Source organism: Phascolarctos cinereus, unplaced genomic scaffold, assembly GCF_003287225.1.
Source record: "Phascolarctos cinereus isolate Bilbo 61053 unplaced genomic scaffold, phaCin_HiC Scaffold_7;HRSCAF=346, whole genome shotgun sequence".
Classification (NCBI taxonomy): Eukaryota; Metazoa; Chordata; class Mammalia; order Diprotodontia; family Phascolarctidae; genus Phascolarctos; species Phascolarctos cinereus.
In genome coordinates this window covers 197,234,704-197,258,123 of record NW_027556180.1, presented here as the reverse complement: position 1 = coordinate 197,258,123, position 23,420 = coordinate 197,234,704, and the positions used below count along the sequence as shown (strand labels likewise).

The 23,420-nt window shown below is 35.4% G+C and overlaps 1 protein-coding gene across 1 annotated transcript in view; it reads left to right on the top strand.

Annotated features, from left to right (window-relative positions):
• The window catches only part of NSUN3 (NOP2/Sun RNA methyltransferase 3), a 30,830-nt gene extending 7,672 nt beyond the window's left edge, over positions 1–23,158 (top strand). Inside the window, exons 4-6 of the mRNA XM_020974816.2 lie at positions 7,034–7,188; positions 8,193–8,314; positions 22,691–23,158. Coding sequence (XP_020830475.1) covers positions 7,034–7,188; positions 8,193–8,314; positions 22,691–22,958 — 545 coding nt within the window. The 3' untranslated portion in view covers positions 22,959–23,158. The remainder of the gene's footprint in view (positions 1–7,033; positions 7,189–8,192; positions 8,315–22,690) is intronic.
• The last annotated feature ends 262 nt before the right edge of the window (positions 23,159–23,420 follow it).

The window sequence follows — 23,420 nt, the reverse complement described above, 5'->3', positions numbered from 1 at the left end:
TCTGCTTCTCTCCTAATCTTGGTTGCATTGGCTTTGTTTATGCAAAACCTTTTGAATTTAATTTAATCACAATGATCCATTTTGCATTTTATAACGTTCTCTGTCTCTTGTTTGGTCATCAAATCTTCCATTCTCCATGAATTGGACAGATAACCTATTCCTAGACTCCCAGTTTGCTTATAGTATCTAAATTGTGTACCCATTTTGACTTTATTTTGGTATATGGTCTAAGATTTTGGTCTCTGCCATACTGTTTTCCAGTTTTCCTAGCAGTTGTTGTCAAATAGTGACAAATCTTGTCTCAGAAACTGGGGTCTTTGGGTTTATCAAACAGTAGATTGCTTTAGTCATTGACTACTGTGTCTTAGGTACCTAATCTTTTCCACTGATCCACCACACTATTTCTTAGCCAGTACCAAGTACTTTTGATGATTGCTGCTTTATAATACAATTTAAGATCTAGTATGGCTAGGCTACCTTCCCATGCATTTCTTTTTATTAGTTCCCTTGATATTCTGGACCTTTTGTTCTTCCAGATTAATCTTGTTATTATTTTTTCCTAGCTCTATAAAATAATTTTTTGGTAGTTAGATTGGTATGGCACTGAACAAGTAAATTAGCTTAGGTAGAATCATCATTTTTGTTATATTGGCTCGGCCTACTAATGAACAGCTGTTGTTTTTCCAGTTATTTAGATCTGACTTTATTTGTGTGAAAAGTGTTTTGGAATCATGTTTACATAGTTCCTGGGTTTGTTTTGTCAGGTAGACTCCCAAATATTTTATGTCTACAGTAACTTTAAATGGAATTTCTCTTTCTTTCTCTTGCTCTTAGGCTTTGTTAGTAATATATAGAAATGCCAATGATTTATGTCAGTTTATTTTATATACTGCAACTTTGCTAAAATTGTTTATTATTTCAAGTAGTTTTTTACTTTCTAGGTTTTTAAACAACATATTTTAGGATTACTGTTCTTAATCTACTCTGTTATCTATTCTGTTTTATGGAAGAGTTCATGCCATTCACATTCACACTTATGATTATTCTCTGTCTTTCTCTCCATCTTGTTTTCCCCTGTTTATGCTTTTCTCTGCTTTCTCCCTTTCCCTCCTCACCTAGAATTTTGCTTTCGAGCACTACTTCCCTTAGTCTGTCCTCCCTTCTGTCCACCCCATCCCTTTTCTTTCCCCTTTCCTCTCCTAAATATGGCAAGTTAGATTTCTATACCTCACTGATTATGTTACTCCCTCTTTGAGCCAAATTTGATGAAAGATTCAAATGATGCTCATTTCCCTCCCTTCTTTCCCTCTGCTGCATAAGGTTTTTATTCCTTTTCATGTGATGAAATTTACCTTTGTCTGCCTGTTCCTTGCCTCTTCTCCCAGAACAATCCCTTTTCACCACTGAATTAGATTTTTTTATCATCACATCAAAGTCAATTTATACTCTTGCCCTCTGTCTCTGTATACCCATTTTAAATGTCATAATAACTATACACTTCTCAAGAGTTACAAGTGTCATCTTACATTGTAGGGATGTAAAAAGTTTGCCCTTATTAATAACATATTGTTTTTTTATTTCCTCTTTACCTTTTTATGTCTCTCTTGAGGCTTGTATTTGAAGATCACATTTTCTGTTGAGCTCTGGTCTTTTCATCAGGAAGGCTTGGAAGTCCCTTATTTTATTGGATGTCCATCTCTTCCCTTGAAAGATTTTGCTCAATTTTGCTGGGTAGTTGATCCTTGGTTGTAATCCAAGCTCCTTTGCCTTATGGAATATCATATTCCATACCTTCTGATCTTTTAATGTAGAAGCTGCAAGGTCCTGTATAATCCTGACTGTGGTTCCATGATATTTAAATTGTTTCTTTCTGGCTCCTTGCAGTATTTTCTTTTTGATCTGGTATTTTTGGAATTTTGCTACAACATTCCTTGGCATTTTCAATTTTGAGATCTCTTTCAGGTGGATTCTTTCGATGACTATTTTACTTTATGGTTCTAGGACGTCATGGCATTTTTCCTTGATGATTTCCTGAAAGATGCTGTCCAGGCTCTTTTTTCATCATGGTTTTCAGGTAGTCCAATCATTTTTAAATTATCTCTCCTGGATCTATTTTCCAGGGCAGTTGTTTTACCAATTTGGTATTTTATGTTTTCTTCTATTTTTTCATTCTTTCATTTGTGTTTGACTGATTCTGTTTCTCTCATAGAGTCATTAGCTTCCGCTTGCCCAATTCTAATTTTTAACAAATTGTTTCCTTCTGTTATATTTTGTACCTCCTTTTCCATTTGGCCAATTTTATTTTTTAAGGATTTGTCTTCTTCGGTGTACTTTTTTCGCATTTGGCCAATTGCATTTTTTTTTGGGTTGGGCAATGGGGGTTAAGTGACTTGCCCAGGGTCACACAGCTAGTTATTGTTTTATGTCTGAGGCTGGATTTGAACTCAGGTCCTCTTGAATCCAGGGCTAGTACTCTATCCACTGTGCCATCTAGCTGCCCCTGCCAATTGTATTTTTTAAGGACTTGTCAATTTTTTTCCTTCTTTGTCCAGGCTATTGATTCTCTCTTGCATACCTCTCATTTCTTTTCCCAATTTTTCCTTCTTCTCTTATTTGACTTTTAAAATCCTTTTTTTCTTTTTATTTTTTCTTTCTTTTCTTTTTTTTTTTTTTAGGCAATTGGGGTTAAGTGACTTGCCCAGGGTCACATAGCTAGTATCAAGTGTCTGGTCTGAGGCCGGATTTGAACTCAGGTTCTCCTGAGTCCAGGACTGGTACTTTATCCACTGTGCCACCTAGCTGCCCCTAAAACCTTTTTGGAGCCCTTCCAAGAAAGTTTTTTGGACTTGAGACCAGTTTGTATTCCCCTTTGAGGTTTCAGATGTGGGTATATTGACAGTGTTGTCCTCTTCTGAGTGTGTGCCGTGATATTCCCTGTTCCCATAATAAGAATCTGTGGTCATTGTCCATTTCTGCTTTCTGCTCCTGGTGTTTGCCTATTTCCTGGCTTTTAAAGTTGAGCTCTCCTGCTGGAGCAAAAGGGGCAGTGACCCAAGCTTCTTGTGCTGGGAGCCTGGGACCTGGTCACTGGCTTTGTATTCTGGGCCCTTAAGTGCTAGCAGCTGGAGATTGTAGGGGTCTGGCAGCTTGCCTGGTGCTGAGCTGGGGTCAGTAAGTAGCACTGGAGCTCTTGGGCCAGGTGTGGGAAATCTGGCCCTTGTAGGCCACCTGCTCTCCTGGTGAGCCCACCCTGGCTTCTTTAAAACACTGAAATGATTGGCTGCTGGAAGATGTCTGCCAGCCTGGAGTTGTGCTGAAACAGTGGGAGATTTGGCTGCTGGAGAACGCCAGCACAGATGGTGGTTTTCCGAGCTTATGTTTACCAGTTCCTCTACCTGTGCTGAGGCATTTCTGGTGTTGGCAGTTGGCCTGCTCCACCATTCTCAGGCTCAGGATCTCCCCCTGGTTTGGTGAGATGAGGCTTGCTGCTGGCTTGCTGGGCTGCTTTCTGTCCTGTACTGATCCTCCTTCCCCAGAGTAATTAAGGCCTTACCTGTTAATCCCCCAAGCTTCCTGGGCCACAAGACTGCCATACCCCATGTTTCTGCTAGCTCAGTTGTTCCAGGGCTTTTCCTTAGGTGATATTTTGTGGGCTTTCAGGTTAATAAGGGAGGATAAGAGTGACTTACTTCTTACTCTGACATCTTGGCTCCTGAAAGTCGAGTTAGCAATTCTTTTGAGAGCTGTTTGTTCATATCCTTTGACCACTTATCTGGTGATCATGGCTTTGGGTCTTATATATTTCTGTTTCTATGTAACTTGGATACTCGTATCTGTGAAATTTGATGCAAAGATTTTTTTTTCATATTCAACTGCTTCCCTTTTTATATTAATAATAATAATAAGGTATATTAATTTTATTTGCAAAAGCCTTCTGATACCACATAATTAAATTTTATCCTTGCAGGTATCTTTATCTCATTTAATTAAGACATCTCCAACTCATAGCTGTCAATTCCTTCTCTTCTGATTTTTAATGGCATTGAAATTTTAATGTGTTCTTAATTTCTAGGTTGCATATCTACCATCATTTTGAAGAGAAATTCTGCCTAAAATTCATGTTGGCTAGATCTCCAGAATATATTTAGGTGTCTTATGTAAATAGAATTTTTGTTATTGGCTACGGATTCTTTAAGGTTTAAGTAAAGAAGACTGCTAACTTTTTTTTTCTCACATTAAGAGGAATAACCTATATGTAGACACTGGTTCAAGTAAAGGGATTTTTCTTCTAAATGGTATACCTAGGAATATAAGTGAATATATGCTTCTACTAAACGTTTTACTCCCAAATTTAGTTTAGCTGAAGTGCTTGAATTTAGAATGCAAAATGAATGCGAGTCAAAATTGTATAAGCAAAGCCAAAGTTAACAGTTGGGCTGTCATTGGATATGCAGTCCATTAATGTACTAACTTTCTCAGTGCCGTGGATATCTCTTAAATTGAGCCAAAGGCTTACTAGCTTTGAAGTGTTAGAAGCTCTTCATTTAAAATTGATTTTTAATGTAGATTTCATCACTTTGCCACTATTGTCTAGTAAAACATAGGTGTGTAATCTAATTTATTTGAAACATAGTTGTCAACTTAAGATTAAAAAATATCTTTTTGAAGATTGAGAAAGTGGGCTGTCAAAGAACAGGTAGTTCAAAGCATCTAATAACCCTTACAATATTCCTTGAACAAGAATGCCATATAGAAAAATTTGCACACCCTTCCCTCTTAGAAAATACAATAAAATAATACTTGCTGCTGTTTCTGGCTTTGTGCTTACCCATGCAAAAACTTTTAAGCATAAAATTTCCTTTGTACATAGTGAGAATATTTTGCAGTATGATTAGTAGTATGAAATAGAAAAGAAGGTAAGTAGATTCCTTGTCTAACAAAAGCACAGATTGGAATTTCCTGAATCTTAAGTGGCTATTGTCTCAGCATTTTTTTTTAGAAGTATAATGTTGTAGCTTTTTTTTTTTGTTTTATTTAGTTTTTTTTTTAAAGTGAGGCAGTTGGGGTTAAGTGACTTGCCCAGAGTCACACAGCTAGGATATATTATGTGTCTGAGGCCGGATTTGAACTCAGGTCCTCCTGACTCCAGGGCCGGTGCTCTATCCATTGCGCCACCTAGCTGCCCCACTGTTTTAGTTTTAAAAGAGATTTCAGTTATCATCTAATCTAATACATTTAATTTTATCGATGAGGAAACTGGGGCCCAAAGCAGTTAATTGGTCATACTTATTAAATACTAGAGCCAGGGCTATGCTGACCCAACTGATTCCTCATCCGGTGATTTATCCACTTTAATATGTTACTTTACTAATATGTTGCTAGCTAGTTTTTTTTTCTTTTAGGAATTTGTAGGGCAGAGCCAAGATGGTGAAGTAAAGGGAGGGACTCGCTTAGGCTCTCAAAACAAATTCTGAAATGGCAGAACCAACAAGTGAAACAATTTTTCAGACCTATACAGCTTAGAACACCAGTGGGAAAGGTCTGTCTCACAGGGGTGAGAGTCTAGTGGATTACGTGATTTAGACATAAAGGGTAGTACTGTAAGCAAATTAGGGGAGCATGGGATATTTTACCTGTCAGATCTATGATAAAAGAAGAATTTGTAACCAAATAAGAGATAAGGTAGCATTATGAGATATAAAATGGATAATTTTGATTACATTAAATTAAAACTTATTTTAATTTAAAATTAAATTTGTTTTGCACAAACAAAACCAATGAGTCAAAATTGTAAGGAAAACAGAAAACTGAGAAAAAAATTTATATCAAGTTTCTTTGATAAAGACTTCATTTCTCAAATATATACACAACGGAGTTAAATTTATAAGAATAAAAGTTATTCCCCATTTGATAAATGGTCAAAGGGTATGAATAGGCAGTTTCCAGGTAAAGAAATCAAACCTATCTGTAGTCTTATGAAAAAATGTTCAAAATCACTATTGATTAGAGAAATATAAATTAAAACAATTCTGAGGTACCACCTCATACCTATTAGATTGGCTAATGTGACAGAAAAGGAAAATGATAAATGTTGAGAGGGAATGTGTGAAAATTGAGTCACTAATGCCTTATTGGTGGAGTTGTGAACTGATTCAGCCATTCTGGAGATAAATTTGGAATTATGCTTAAAGGGCTACAAAACTGTGCATGCCCTTTGATACAGCAATACCACTACTAGGTCTGTGTCCTAAAGAGATTTAAAAAAAAAACAAAAAGGAAAAGAACTGTGTATACAAAAAATATTTATAGCTGCTCTTTTTGTGGTGGTGAAGAATTGAAAATTGAGAGAGTGACTGAACAAGTTACCTTTTTTTTTTTCTGTCACTGCTCTCCTTGCTGTATATGCTTAGAGGGTATGAACAATTGAATGACTTTTCTAAAATTATTGTACCAGTTCATAATTTCACTAGTTATGTCTGTCTTCCCACAGACCCTCCAAAATTAAATATGTCCATTTTTAATTTGATGTATTAAAGGGTAAACCTCAGTTATTTTATTTTTTATGTTTCTTAAAATGTGGCATTTCATTATATTCACATACTAGAGTTTGTTTGTTATCCAATTAATAGGTACCCACTTTGCTTCAATTTCTTTGCTAGAACAAAAGGTGTTCTTGTACATGTATATCTATATGTAATATTTCTGTTTTTTTATTTTCTTGTTCTATATGCCTAACAGTGGAATTATCAGGGTCAAAGAATTTTAACAGTTTATTCATTCCCCTACCCCACCTCACCCCCCCACACACAGTTCCAAATTATTTTCAAAATGATAGATCAGTTGACAGGTCCACCAATAACATAATCAGTTTGTTCATATTTTTATGCATAAAAAGGTCATAAATGTTGACAATAAAAGCTTTTAGTATATTAAATAGTATAATTATAATGCTTTCTATAAAACCTGCCTAGCAAAGTTAAAAGTTTCAGCAGTTATAACATCATGGTTTAAAAACTGTCTTAAAATTTTTTAGGTTATTTTCACTGTAATGAGTACGATAGCCTGAGATCAAGGTGGTTGAAGCAGACACTAGAATCCTTCATCCCACAACCTATGACACATATAATAAAAGTATCCGAATTGGATGGCAGAAAGATAGGAGATAATCAACCCGAAATGTTTGACAAGGTAATAGTATTGGGCAAACTGATTTCCAAATATCACTACTACTTTTCCCCTCCTACTTAAACTCCACACACACACACACACACACACACACACACACACACACACACACACACACAGTGTCTCTTGTCTTTTTTTAGTGAGTTGAGAAATTTTAATAAAATGAAAATAGAAGTATCATCATTTGAAATATTTTCATTTTTATAGCAGAATTTATTTGGTGTCCCGTTTGGTTCAAGTATCTGATACCTTTGGGGTTGGGAGATTAAAGGGCCTTTTCGTGTTTTCCATGTACTTAAAAGATACTTTGAAAGACCAGATTTTATATAAATATACTATACATATATGTACATACATACACATATATATATTTATGTGTCTATATATATTTGTATATGTATACACACACACACATATGTGTGTAGTTAAGCATAGTAGTGCACACCTGTAATCACAACTACAGGGAGGCTGGATCTCTTGAGCTTGGGAGTGATGAGCTTCAGTGGTCAGTAGCTATTAGGTGTCCTCTGGCTTAGGTCAGAAATGGAGAAGACCAAGTTCCCTTGCCAATCAGTAATGAGATTGGGCCTATGGAGCAGCCCCTACAATTCCAGCCCGGCCAAGGCGGGAGACCCAGTCTTAAAAAAAGAAAAAAGTACAATATTTCTTTAATTCAGTGGTATTTTAAAATAACAGATAATGATAATTGAAGATTAAAAGGACTTCAGGAGACAAATAGAAACATACATTCAGCAAATTAAATGCTTAAAATGCGGAAATAAAGTAGTAGTATTTTTAAAATGAATGACTTTTATGCATTGTTTTACTGGCAGATTTTATTAATAATTCTTTTCAAGGATCTCCAAACCTTTATTGTATGTGGAAAATGATTCTCAAAAAGTATGTAGTAATAATAACAGCTTACATTTACATAGCACTTTAAAGTTTATAAACTGCCTTGAATATATCACTTTAAGTTTTCTGTCTTTTGTCTTTTTTTACTTCAGGTTTTAGTTGATGCCCCGTGTTCAAATGATCGAAGTTGGCTGTTCTCTTCTGATACCCAGAAGGCATCCTGTAGGTTGAACCAAAGAAAGGAATTGCCTATTATGCAGATAGAACTACTAAGGTGAGGAATAGGAAGACATATATTTAATATGTGCTTGTTGCCAGTTCAACTAGTAAGTGTCAAAAAGTGGTACTGGCTTGTGGACCAGAGGTGTTAAACATGCCTGTCACACTTCTGAGTGTGGCCTAAGCCATATTAAGATGTAACTAGAAAATATTTAACAAAATAGAAATACACTGGAACATAGATAATGTTAATATATGGTTGACTCAGGGATCTTTAAGTACAGTTTAGTGGCCCCATTTCTTTTTGAGTTTGACACCACTGCTTTGGGAACTTTTTGTTTACCACTTGGACATGTTTCAGCTGATACCATTTTGGAGTATCATGAAGGTTTATCCTTTGGATACCACACACCTAGGATTCAGGGACTTTGTTTTGCTATGCTACTCCTTTCCTAACGTGTCTATTATAGTACAGTAAAAGCAAAATATAGTCTGTCAACAAGTGGTTATTTAGCACCTGCTCATTTGTGAGGCATTGTGCTAGGAGCTTGGTGTACAAATGCAAAGAATGAAACAATCTCTACTTTCAGGGAGTTTATATTCAAACAAGGGAGACACAAGTGTATGTGTGATACATGATAAATCTAAAGAGAATAAATACAGAGTAATTAAATACAAGGTTGGGGGTATGGGAAAGTATCATAAAAGTCTTCTGTTTCTAGTAGAGAAATTATTTTATTGTGTTTTAGGTAATTTTGGGATACCAATCATTAAAAAGTAGGTAGGTTAATTATGTTGTCTCCTGTAACTCAGTTCAAGTTAAATAAAGTTTGAGTTGTTTGCTTAGTTTCTAATAGGATCTCCCTGTTTCACTCCCATTTCGTTTGCCTCCTTCCATGGGCTTCACATTCTTTTCACCTTCATTGCTGGTTTCCTCATATTTTTACCTAAGTCATGAGATACTCATCTCTCTTCCCTTTGTCAATAGGAAATCATTATCGTAGGCCCTAGATACCTTCTCAGTTTCAAGTAGAACCTTCTTTATTCTCTACCAAACTCCAGCTTGGTTATATCACTGGAATTTGTCATCAGAAATTGCCTAAACTGCCTTCTCTTTCTCCTGGCAAACAGCACCCTAATTATTTCTCCTTAAGTGCCCTTAATTTTTTTAGCTTTTTTATCTCTGTCTCCTCCTGCAGTTTCTCGTCAAACCTCCACATTCTTTAAAAAAAAAAAGTATATATGAGGCTACTAAGTGGCACAGTGGGTAGAGCACTAGCCCTGGAGTCAGGAGGACCTGAGTTCAAATCTAGCCTCAGACACTTGCCACTTACTATCTGTGTGATCCTGGACAAGTCACTTAACCCCAATTGCCTCAAAAAATAAATATAAAAATGCTTTGTTAAAAAAAAGATTTTTTAAAAAGTATAAATATATGTGTATATATACACACACACACACACACACACACACACATATTTATGTATACACACAAACATGTATATATGTGTATATATGTAAAATGTATGTGTGTATATGTATATATAAAATTTTTCCTCAATTACATATAAAGACAATTTTTAACATTCTGTTTTTATAATTTTGAATTTCCAATTTTCTCCCTTCCTCCTTCACTCTGCTCCACAGATGGCAAGCAATTTAATGTTATACATATTCAGTCATATAAAACATGCGATCATATTAGTCAATGTTGTAAAAGAAGACACAGACACAAATTTGAAAAAAACTACATGAATAAAAATACAGAAAGTGAAAAATAGTATACTTTGATCTGCATTCAGACTCCCATCAGTTTTTTCTCTGGAGGTGAATACCATTTTTAATCATGAGTCCTTTGGAATTATCTTGGATCATTGTATTGCTGAGAATAGCTAAGTCATTCACAATTGATCATCATATAATATTGCTGTTACTGTATACAGTGTTCTCCTGGTTATGCTCACTCACTTTGTATCAATTCATGTAAGTCTTTCCAGGTTTTTCTGAAATCAGCCTGCTCATCATTTAAAAAAAATTTTTTTTTTCGTTAATTAATTTTGATTTATCAACAATCATTTCCATAAGCTTTTGAGTTTTAATTTTTTCTCCATCCCCCTCCCCCTCTTCCTCCCCAAGACAGCTCGTAGGCTGATATAGGCTATACATATGCATTCCTATTAAACATATTTTCACATTAGTCATGTTGTAAGGAAGAATTAGAACCAATAGGAGGAACCATCAGAAAGAGGAAACAAAACAAAACTGAAGAAAAAAATAGCAAATAGTATGCTTCCACCTGCATTCAAACTCCTTAGTTCTTTCTTTGGATGTGGATAGCATTTTCTGTCGTGAGACCTTTGGAGATGTCTTAGATCCTTGCATTGCTGAGAAGGGCTAAGTCAATGTTAATCATTTCTCAACATGGCTGTTAACTGTGTGTAGCGTTCTCCTGGTTCTGTTCATTTCTTTCAGCATCAGCACCTACAAGTCTTTCCAGATTTTTCTGAAGTCTGCCTACTCATCATTTCTTATAGCATAGTAGTATTCCGTTACAATCATATCCTGCAAAGGAGTAATTAGTCTCTTTCTCTAATACTAGAATTATAGGCAGGAGTTGCCTTACCTATGTTTTTTCATACAGTCATCTAGGTCAGAGTTTTTTCATGTAGGGGCCCATGGAATGTCTTTAGGGGGTCCATTGAATTTTGAAGGGAACAAATTACATCTTTATTTAAATGTAATTCGTTTCCTTTCTAATCTTTTATATTTTATTTTATGCATTTAAAAACTTTATTCTGAGAAGGGATCCATAGGCTTCCTTATACTGCCACAGTAGAGTGGTCCATGACACCAAAAAAGTTAAGCATCCCTGATCTGAATTGTTTGTAGCTATTGAAAAAGTTATAATTTTGCATACTGCATATATCATATTTAAATAGATCATATTCACAACATGACTACTGTGGAAGTGTTTTGCATGGCTATACATGTATACATGTTTGTATTGAGTTGCTTGCCTTTTCAATGAGGGTGTGTGGGGAGGGAGGAAGGGAGAAAATTTGGAACCCAAAGTTTTAAAAACACATGTTAAAAAAAAAATTGTTTTCACACGCAATTGGAAAATAAGAAATACAGGAAATGGGGTATAAAATCGATCTTACTGCTACAGGAAAATAGAGGAAGAGGTTGGGGGGACAGTGAGATAGAAGGGAGGGCAGATTGGGGGGAGGAGTATACAGAATGCATGCCATCTTGGGGTGAGGGGAGGGATTAGATGGGGAGAAAATTTGGAACTCAAAATCTTGTGGAAGTGAATTTTGAAAACTAAAAATGAATTAAAAAAAGAGAAAAAATAAAAGTGATAGAAAAAAATAGATCATAAATTCACACCCTCAGTTTAGAGTTAACAAACTCTTTATATTTTATTTTTCCAAAATTAGTTATAAACTGTGGAGAAGCACCATGGTTACAGTGGCAAAAGTGCTAATTTATCACTTGATAATTGTCCGAATTTCAAAAATTATTGAACTTCTCTAGGCCTCAGTTTTCCCACCTGTAAAACGAGGAGGTTGTACTAGGTGACCTCTGAGATCATCTATGAGTATATGGTCTTCCTCAGTCACCAGGGATAAGCCTGAATGAAATGATTCTATAAAGTGCAGACATAACAATGTATGTTTTTTCTTAATATGAATGGGGGAGGGGAATAATTATTTATGTAGTACCTACTAGATGCCAGGCACTGTGCTGTGCCTTTTAAAGGTGAGAGGGTTGAAAAAAGAGAATAATAGAGTGTTACTGTAATTCTCCATAGGTGGAATGTGGAAAACTTTTATCTTATTGCCAATAGCAATAGAAACAAATAATTTTCCAAAATAGCCTATGATGAAGGATTTTTATCACATACTGTACTGAACAAATCAGTCCTCTGTGAATATCTGTCATAATGTATCACCTCAATACTCTTCAAATATAAGAGGTAATTGAGAGAAAACAATACTAAAAATGATGTAAAGGTTGGTATTCTTCAAAACATTTTATAGGGGTAGGGTAGTGCAAGGAAATTTTGCGTGATTTTAAGTGAAAAGGACCTAACCAAAACTTAAGGATTTTTTACAGAAATGTGAGTGTCTTAGTGAGTATAATGCATCATGTCACCCATTTCCTTAAGAAGTCAATCATATATAAAACATGGACCCCTTCTAGTTTTTTTCCTTCTGTGTTTTACAAGCAAAATTTAATTTGTGAGTTTTTGTTAAAAGTAAAAACAGCTCATCTGGTGAAGTTATACAAATTAAAATCTTTTAATAGCTTATTCTTCAAGCAGGAATCATGTTTAAATATAAACATTTTTTAGAAGTCAGAATTTCTTTTTTAAATTGTTTTTATTATATACTTGACAACCATAACAAGAGCAATGAAATAAACATGTAAAATATGGGGCAAAATCTTACCCATATCTATACTCAACCTTTAACATAGAAGAGCTAAAAGAAACAACAGACAGTAAATTAACAGTAAAGTTAATACTTTTATTTTTGTCCCTTTCTGGGTCTTGTTGAAGTTGTGTCATTGAGACCTGTTTTCCTTTCTTTTCTTTTAAAAAATATGTGGTTTTATATGTGCATATAAAATTTTGCTTTGTAGTCATCATGTATAGATTATTGACATTTCCATCCGTGTTTTATGTTCATTGTTTTCAGCTGTTCAGTTTTGTTAACAGTCCTCATCTGTGCCTGTCTCAGGACAGATTTCTGCTAGTTTGTGGTTTGTGTTGGAGCAAAATGTCATTTAGCAGTTAACAAAAGATTGATTTACTTTGGTACTTTGTGAGATTCATTATTTCATCAGTGTGAATATGCCTTCATTTATTCAACAAAAATTTTTCAACCTCTCCATCATTCTTAAGTTAACATGGCTGAAAAATTAATGACTTACTAACCCACCTTCTGAAGATGTTCTTTACATTAGGAAAACTTTTGGTCATTACCTTAAATGATAGACTTATGATTTGTTACCAGGCCCATGTTTTAAGTCTCTCCAACTTGGTAAGACTTTTGAAGCCGGTCCATTGTTTGCATAGACTTTGAGAATCCAGAGTTATTTCCCCCCACCAGTGTAGCCTTGGAGTAGAACTTTAGAGAAGACAACTGTTAATCACTGCTTAATTAAATTCTGAGATTCTCTACCAGTTCTAAACAGAAAATTTACCCTAAATCTTTCCTTAAAGTCAAAGTCCTTCTAGGACTTAGAACTCAGCTCTAACCCCCTTAGTCATTTTCTGTTTTGAATTTATATGTGAAAAGATGTTCATTTGCTTTCTAAATACTTTCAGTTGGATGTCAGTATATTCCCTCCTTTTGCCTCCCTCCTTCAATTTTGCACTAGGAAAGACTGAATTTTTTTTTTTTTTGTCTCACAGAGCTTGGCTTAATTCAATCAAGAGCTTTCCCTCCAAAGTGCCCTAATTAACTATGCTGTTCCCCACAGTTAACTGGAATTACCATGTAATTGGTGATTAATCACTAATATTTCTTTAGTGAACTTTTCTATCTGCAAACATTTTTGTAACTTGGTCTCTGCTGGAGATGTTTGCAACATATTTTCATTTTCTTAAAGCAAACATAGCTCTCTTTCTCTCCATCCCCAAAAGTAGCTTTAAAAATTTAAGTAATATATGTTGTAAAAGAAAGCTGTAGAATAACCCCAGTCTTGGGTTAGTCAGAGGTTTTTCAAAATAGTGATACAAATGAAAGACACTCAGTAAGTGCATTCACTGATAGCCTATAAAATAAAAAATAGTAAGAATGGCATAAACCATGATTTGTCATCCCTTTCACAGAAGTTATTTGTTGTCTGTATTCATTCCCGAAGGACCAAAATCAGCCTTTCAGCAAAAAGAAAATTGACTTCAGGAATGAGAAAGAATAATCTCTAGAGGAACTTAATAATCTCACAAGGTGATTGTGATCAATATTGATACACTGAATTTTTAATCTGAATTTACAAAGTACTTTTATAGTAGGTAGTTTATTTCTGGGAATTTGATTCAGAAGCACCCCTCAGGCTTTGAAAAATGTATTTAATTCTAGTTTAATATGTAACTCAAATCTTCAAAATAACTAGTTTTCTAGTGGTTATAAGATGTGGCTCAGAGGGCAGTGGAGAAGCCATGATTTAAGCAGGCCACAGCATATTACTAAATGTACCCTTTCTTGTTCCTAGGAACCCTAATAGATAGATATCAAGGAAATGTGTGATTGGAAAAGGGATTGGAAATATTTTTCCATATAGTCATATAGTGAGGGCAAGCATGTGTCCTGCACTGTTATATATGAGATTTTAAAGATTTAGAGAAAGGCATCCAGTGTGTTGAGTAGATCACTTATGGAAGATTGATGGAAGGAAATGGACAAGAATAGAAGGTGAAAAATGTATACATGGGTTTGTAACTTGTACCATTAGAAAGCATATCTCTATCAGTGAGATCCCAGATCCATTGAAATATTGAAGTATAATTTAGAACCTGAAACAGTTTTAAATAAGACATTTATTTGGTTGATCACTCCCCTACTTTCCCCCTTTCACTATATCTTTTCTTTGTTAGATCAGTTGTTGAGGCATTTTTGTTTGTCTACCCTCTGCTTTTATTAAACAAAGAATAATAAATTACCAGTTAGTCAGTGTGGTAGATAGTGCTGGGCCTAGGGTCATGAAAACCTGAGCTGACATCCTGCTTCTGACAGTTATTAGCTGTGTGACCCTGAACAAATCACTTAATTTCTTTGCCTCAGTTTCCTCAGGTGTAAAATGGGGATAAGAGCACCTATTCTCTCCTCCACCTCACCCCACTCCCTGCCACCCTTGCTGTTATGAAGATGAAATGAGATGATCTTTGTAAAGCACTTAGCATAGTGCCTATCACATGGCACCAAGTAAGTGCTTAATCTCTTCTTCCCCTGATGGGAGAGTGAAATGATGAGAAACAGACAGAGGGCAAAAAAAAAAATTAGAAAAATAGGAATTGCTGGAGAACAAAAAGAGAAAAGTTGGAAATAAAATGCTGTAAAAGCCAAGGAGCTTGAGGAAAAACTACAGACTAGGAAAGAAATGTAAGTAAAATAAAATCCAATAAATGCTTGGAGGAAGAAAAGAAATCAAACGTAGAGGGTAACAGAGTTGGGAGAAGAGGCATGTAAAAAAGAACACATGAAGTGCAACAACTTTATGGACCTACTAGTTAATAATTGGCTAAAAATATTAATATTTTAATGAACATCTAGTAATAATACAAATATTCCTATTATGTTCTAAATCATATTAATAAAACATTTTTTGTTATCTTTATCCTGTCTACCGCACTCACTAAAGTAACCTGTCCCTCTACATTACTAGAAATGACAGACATTTTCCATGGAATCAGAGTTGCTAATCTTAACTCCAAGAGCCATCTCAGCTTTCCACATGACTACAAATTTATCTGTGAAATACATTGCATTGACAAATAGTTAATAATACATTCGATTAAACAGTTATTTAATTTCTTTAGGAGGTTGTTAATGCTGCCTATACTGGCAGGCAGTTATTTCCCCACTTTCCTCAATAAGTTCTTGTTTTCTTGGTGAATTTAATTTCTTGAAATGATAGGGCCTCTGTCCTTACATACTTTCCATCTTCTCTGTGACAAAAATTTTGTGAAATTTGAGAGGTTTCTCCCATTTGGCATCTGTGTTAGTGCCACTCAGACTCCAGGGTCTAATAATAATAGCTTTGATCTTGATATGAAAAATTCCCTTTCTATTCTTTCTTTTGGTTAAGATAGAAGAAATGTCAGAGAAATGCCTCATTGTTGCAAGGAATCAGAGATAAGAAGCTAAAGTCATTAGTTGCCTTTCTAGGGAGATAAGGGAAGGAATTTTAAGGAAACTGTTATATGAAAGTGGAAGTTAATGCCATAGCTGGAGCTTTCTCTGTGTTCTGTTGCTGTGTGGAACAAATGTGTGTTGCTTCCCTGGTGTCTTGGATATTTATACTGTGTGGGACAGCGACCCTAACCCAAATTAAACTCAGAGACTTCTCAAGGTGGAAAGCAAAGGTTACCTTTATTACAATCTCGTGAGATGGCTGTCTGCTCCTCCAATACAGGTGGGGAGAGAGAGAGAGAGAGAGAGAGAGAGAGAGAGAGAGAGAGAGAGAGAGAGAGGAGAGAGAGAGAGAGAGAGAGAGAGAGAGAGACAGTAATAGGGGCCACCTTGTGAAAGCAAATCTCCACCTCACGCAAACAAGCCTCCACCCACCATGCAAACAAGTTTCCACCCACCAGTATCCCTTACCCCTTAACTGAGGGTGGGCTTACATTCTAAGCTCAAAAGTTTCTTCCTATCCCCTTAACTGGGAGGTGGGGCTTACATTCTAAGCTCCAAAGTCTCTTCCTATCCCCTTAACTGGGAGGTGGGCTTATATTCCAGGCACGAAATTCAAAGACAAGTCAAGAGGCCTGAAGCCAAGGACAAATGGCTCAGGTTGGGGGTGGGGCAGGGCTTATTCTTACTGTTAAATGCTTAAAAACAGGGTCTGAGTGGGGGAGGATTTTGAAAGTAATAATCACGAATTATTTGACCCTTTGAGGAGCCTTCACTTTCTGAGAGTTCATTTCTCACACTACCTTCTGAACTCATTACCGTAATTACACTGAGAAGTCTTCACTGGGACATCCCATTCACTATTAAATTCTTCATTTTATAGATAAGGAAACTGAGGCCAACAGAGGTTAAGTGATTTGCCTAGGATCACAATCCTGGCCGAATTTGGTGGAAACAAGTCATACATAAGTCAAAAATACAGCTAGACATTAAGGGGATTAAAATGTAAGACAACTGGAAAGGTAAGAAGGTTTCTAAATTCCAAACAAATGACCTTGTCAGTAATAGGGAGCTACCAGAGCTTACTGCAAGAAATAACAGAGTCAGATCTGAGCATGCAGAAAATCAATTTTGCATGTTAAGTGGAGGATGAACTGAAGTGAGAAAGATCTAAGGCAGGAGGATAAAAAAAAAGGAAAAGAAAAAAGGGAAAGAGGGAGAATTTGAGAGAGACAGAGACAGTGAGAAAGAGGCAGAGACAGAGAAGTAGGATGGTTCTTGCCCTATGGAAGTTTACATTCAAGTGTGGCAAGAGAACACATTTGCCCCTCAAAGTTGTGAGCATCAAATAAGGTAATATTTGTAAGGCTCATTGCAAACCATAAACACACTGTAAATGGTAACTATTATTACTTTTTTTTTTCCCCCACTGGATAGCCCTACTGTCTCTCCACTTCTACCTACAAGCTTCCCAAGCTAGCTTCCTTCAAGACTTAGGTCAGACTCTACCTTCTGCAGGAATCTTGAGATTCTGCCTTTTGCAGGAATTTTATGCAGGAAGGTCCAGGGCCTCTTAAATATATTGATTAAATGTGAATTTGATGAGAAGACCAATCTGCCAGACTTGAGAACTGAGGAAAGTATACCTTTTCTTTTAAAAATGACCTTTTTTAAAGGTTTAAATTTCTGACAGAAGAATCATTTGGCAGTGCTAATTACTGTTTTTCATTGAACTCCTATAAATTAGCTTCATTTTATGAAGCAAAAACCTCTCTAAGCTGATAGGTGGATAGAAATTAAACTTTGAAATCAGTTCAATTTACCATACATATCATAGGTTCAGAGTTAGAAAGAACCTTGGAAGTTAAACATTTAACTCCTTTATTTTTACAGGTGAGAAAAAATGAATCTCACAGAGATAAAGTGATTTACCCAAGGTCAGAAAAATAAGAAGTGGATTAGGGGTGGAGGGATGGCAAAAATCTAAACTCAGGCCCTTTGATTTCAGACCAAGACATTTCTAGTATCTGAGAGTATGTATTAGTAAGAGGAGACAGAAGAGGGACAATATTAGAGAACAGCTAGCTGTCCAGCGTTGGCAGAATACAGAGTAAAAGAAGAGAAACAGAAGGGATTAAGACTGAGAATATTGGAGAAAGTCTGTGGAGGACCATATGACAAGCTAGGGAGTTTCTATCTTATCCTATAAACACTAATGAGAGACTGAAGATTTTTGAATGGGAAAGTAACTCGGTTTAGCCTGTGCCTTAGGAAAATTATTTTGACGGCTCTGCCAAGCATAGATTGGAGAAAGGATTGTTTGGAGTCGGTCAGGAAGACTTAATTAGAAGGCTACTGCAGTAGTCAATGTAAGAGGTATGGAGGTCAAAAAATAGGAGTAGTCATTCTGGCTTTCATTGTTTGGTTTTAGTGGGAGGAAGAGAGTAAAAGAGGAATCTAAATATCATTTGTTCCTATTTTAAAAAGTTTCCAGAGCATTGGTTTCTGTAGTTGTTTTACATAAATATTTTGTATCAGATTGTTATTGGGAAAGACAGTGAATATGACTTCAAGCACCATATAGAGTGGATTTAAAAAGGATTTATTTTCCTGATGATCGTGACTTACAGCATTAATGAAAGAACAAGGTCTGTTTGTGATTTTGACCAAAAGATAGCACTGTTGCTATTGTTTCTGTATTTTGCCTTTTTTAATGCAGAAAATGGTTAAGTGTTGTGATCCAATTAACACTGACCCAGCAGAATTCCAAATATTTAATCATTCACAAAACGAAACAACTAGGAAGTGGAATTTGTATCATATAAAGTATTATGCCAAGACTTTTAATATTGATTTATAAAAATAACATACTGTATTTTAAATACTTATGATTAACCCTGGAACAAAATGACATAGCCTTCCATTGTTTAATTTGATGTTTGTATGAAACAGCCTTCACTTTGTGACTTTTAATAACTATCAAGTCTCCATGACACTCTAAAATGTTTCAGTTTTTCAGTCATTATGTTCATACTTTTTTCAGGATGGTACTTTTTTTTTTCTAAAAAGAAGGCATTAAAGCCAACTAGTCATTTTCTTCTGTTTTCCTTGCTCATTACATTTTACCTATTGCTACTTGTCTGGATATGAATTTTGTTAAGATCACTGAAATTTAAAGAGTCATCTATATACTACTTGTAATTTGTCCTGGCCCCTAATATATCAACTTCTATTACTAAGTCTTTTTCAATTATTGCTTTCTGTGAATTAGGAATATTTGTGCATCAGTTTTCTGGGAAGTGGTAACAGTTGAAAAACAGAGTAAAGTTAGAACAAAGCAAATCTGGCTCTAGGAAAATGAATGCTTTTGTAAATTTAACCAGTTTTAACCACCCCCCTCTGGTTGTCTCCCATGTTTTGGGGGAGAGAACTGATACACTTAATGCTATCATCTCCACTTCCTCACTGCCAAGAATTGATTTGATATTGTTTTAACAACATATGATTTTTATTTAAGCAAAAGACTTGTGAATATATTCCTTAATTGATGTTTTTGCATATTTCTAGTTAGGTGCTTCACAATGTAAAATAATTTTACTGTAGTCCAAATTAAGTTATCTTTAATACGTAAGCACAGGGAAGGCTATGTGATTTTTACTAGTGCTCTGCTTTATTCTAGCAGTCCACTTCTGGTGTGCTTTTCTGCAACCTATGAGCATTAAGTAATTTAAATAAAATATTTTTAGGGGGTTCCTTAAGTGAACAGTATACACACACATATACATGTATGTGTGCACACATTTGTATGTAAATATGTATACATATATGTATTATAGTGTTCACTTAGAAACCTATGTAGATATGTATAGAAATGTGAATGTATGTTTGTGCACAGATATGTACCAACAAGCATTTATTAAACAATTACCGTGTGCCAGGCACTGTGCTAAGTGCTGAGGATGCACAGCAAAAGCACCTCCCATACTTCCCAAACCTGATTGCCATACTGACCCCTATACTGTCACTTTGGATCCTGGAAAAGTAGGCTCAAACTTAAAGCGATTCTTTTTTTAACAAATCATTCACCTACCAAATTCATTTATGAATGTGGTGTACCTGATAGATGAGCGCTTTCTTCTTGTAGGATCCAGCATCTTGGCTGCACGATTAACTTAACTGCGGAGCTGGTTTCCTGTCATTCCTGTGAGCGGTACTGGCTTGGATTCTGGTTTCCAGGATTCTGTCAGCTCACTCTATTAACCTTTCAAAGATTACAAGATTGCAAAATAATCCAATATTCCTTCATCTAAGAGCAACCAGAAATAGATAAAATAGAGTCAGAAAAGAAGAGGTAGCTTCAGGGCCATACCCTCCTGGGCCATGTGTTGGCAGCTAAGGTAAGGCCATAGGCAACTTTTTGTAACAGCAGGGCCTCATGCCCTTGATTTCATTGTGGCTTCAGATGAGAAAGGGTCTAAGGTCCCCCCTCACCTAGACGTGCAGCTGTGTGTCCTCCTTGATCACCCCAGGAAAGGGGAAAAGTGCCAAATCATCTAACTAGTGTCTTTTGTAAGCATTTACTGTATAATCTGGCTTCTTTAAGGTAGTGGTTAGTTAGAGAATAGCACAAAAGGGTGTGGTAATAGTATCCATATTTTCATAATTTCTGTACTTTACAAATGTCTGTGGTTCCTCCATTGTGCAGTTTAGTCCCATAGGCAATCTGTGAGATATAACCAGTTGCTTCTTTAGTGACTGGGAGTTAGATTAGATGATCTAAAAGGACAAGAGGTAAGCCTCTTAGACAGAAAGATGAAAAGTGAGGAGAAAAGCTTGTTATATTTGCTTATTTTCCTTTTGTCAATAAAATACTAATGATATTGATATGAGCAATTCTGAATAAAGCAGAACTTGTTAAGAATGGTCAGTGAATGAGTCTTTCTGAGTAACTGAGTTATCCACATTGTTGAGGAGTTATATTTCAAAGTTTCATTGTCTTTTATTTGTTGGCTTTTTTCTGGAGAAGATAGAGTAAAATAGTAGGCAGTTGGAGGTCCCTTCTAAAAATCTGATATTAGAGAAGGCTGGATTCTTTTGGGGAGGGGGGTGCAGGAGATATTGTTTATTCTTTAAAATAAAATGCGGCCTTCAAGAATCTTCCAACATGACATTAAAAATCATAGGAGATTCAATGATAATTGCAACAATATATAGCTTTTACTCCTCCACAATTTATTGTCGAATCTCACTACATACAGAGGCTGTCTGAAGGTTCCTCAAACCTTTTACACTTCCAGGCACCTTCCTAGCTGAGACTTTCACTTCATGTTTTAATTGAGAAAGTTGAACTCATTTTCATGAAGTTCCCTCTTCTCTACTTCGTCTCAGAAACTGTCTTCTCCTATACTCTTATCTCAGAAAAGAAGGAAGGAAGGAAACATACATTTGTTAAACACCTGCTATGTGTCAGGCACTCTACTAAGTGCTTTATAAATATCTCATTTGTCATAACAGACCTGGGAGGTAGGTGCTCTTATTTTCCCCATTTTACAGTTGAGGTAACTGAGACAGGTTAAATGACTCAGATTCATAACCACTCAGAAGAATCTGGCCACATAGTAAGGAGGCTGAGTTCTGAAAAATCAATTAGTTTTACTCAACATAAGTTTACAAATGATTAAACTAACCCTTGTTAATGGGTTGGGGGAAAAAAACCACCTTTGGACCTGCCTGTCCTTCTAGCTATATGAATCAGTCTTCAATTTCATTCTACTTCAGATGTTCCCCTTCTTAATCATATAGATGACTACCTATTACCAATATATTAACTTTCTACTGGTGCAAGTGAGTGAAAAAATCAGACAATTGAGTAATATAAAAAGGTATAGGTTTTATTTGTATTAGTCATTTTGTCTTTTTGTCATTAGGCTGCCTCAAAGAGGATTAACTGTAGGCAGCAGTGTGTTTGTAAATGTTTAACAGCCAGTTCTTCTGGGAAGAAAAGTGTATCGGAAACATTCTTAAGCTTAATTTACTTTATTAACATTTTTTCCATCACTTTCTTAAATCTAGACAGTCATTAAAATAAATCCTAATTTGTAGCATTTGCCAATTTCTGAGGTGTAAATGATCACATTGATAATTTAACAGTTGGCTTTCAAAGGCTGGATTGAGTTAGCTTCAGCACACCCCTGATTGTAGGCCTTTATGTTTGGGATAGTTTGTAAAATATTAATTGCTAAGATGAAAAATGCAAGGTTGCAAATAAAAAACAAAATGTAACATGCATTTTCAACAAAAGGAATATTGAATTATGGTAAAATTAACCAACCAAGAATTTTTACATTAATCTAATTTCTAAAATTGGAAGTAAGAGAAATAATTGTAGAATATGTTAAGGTATAACTAAGACTAGAATTAAAAATTGCAGAAAGACCTAACTTATTTTTTAAAAGCTAACTCAGCTTAGTCAAGAAATTTTCATTATGTTAATTTTTTTCACTTGATAGCCTCTTGTTTTTCTTTAACTTAAACCAACCTTTTGTATATATTTTTCTGATTACTTGTAGATCTGCAATCAAGGCATTGCGTCCTGGAGGATCACTTGTTTATTCTACATGCACCCTTTCCAAGGCAGAAAACATTGATGTTATTGATCAAATCCTAAATTCTCATAGTAATATAATCCCAGTGGACATGAAGGAAATGGCCAGTGCAGTGTCTCATGAGTTCACATTTGCTCCTAGTGGACAGGAATATGGGTTGTTGGTGCTTCCAGACAAAGGTAAAGCCTGGGGCCCGATGTTTGTAGCAAAATTAAACAAATCAATATCCTGAACATATGTTTTATAAATCATATAGACAAATTGTTCTTTTTTGTATGATTTGTGCATAGGAATATGTAAATAGTTATGCTGATACTATTCTTAGGTATTTGGAATTTTAGTCTATTACATTTGCATTTTATCCCCTCATATGGAATCTATGCTTGAAGCTTTTTTTTCTTGGAAATACATCATTAAAAATTATTTAAAGTGGTTGTGGGTGATATTTATTTTGCCCAGTATTTTGCTATATTTTACCTGATATTTTATAGTTAAAATCATCAGAATGCACATTTTTGTTAGTAAAAATTTAAGTGTTGATGTTTTAAACCTTGAGGAAAATTAATATTAACTGATATTAATTTGTGATCCATTTTTTTCCTCATGTTTTTGTGAAAGATCCCACTCCTGAAAGGGCAGTCTCTGTGATCAGTACCAAACCCCAGGGTATCTCCTTGTTAACCAGCTTAGGCTA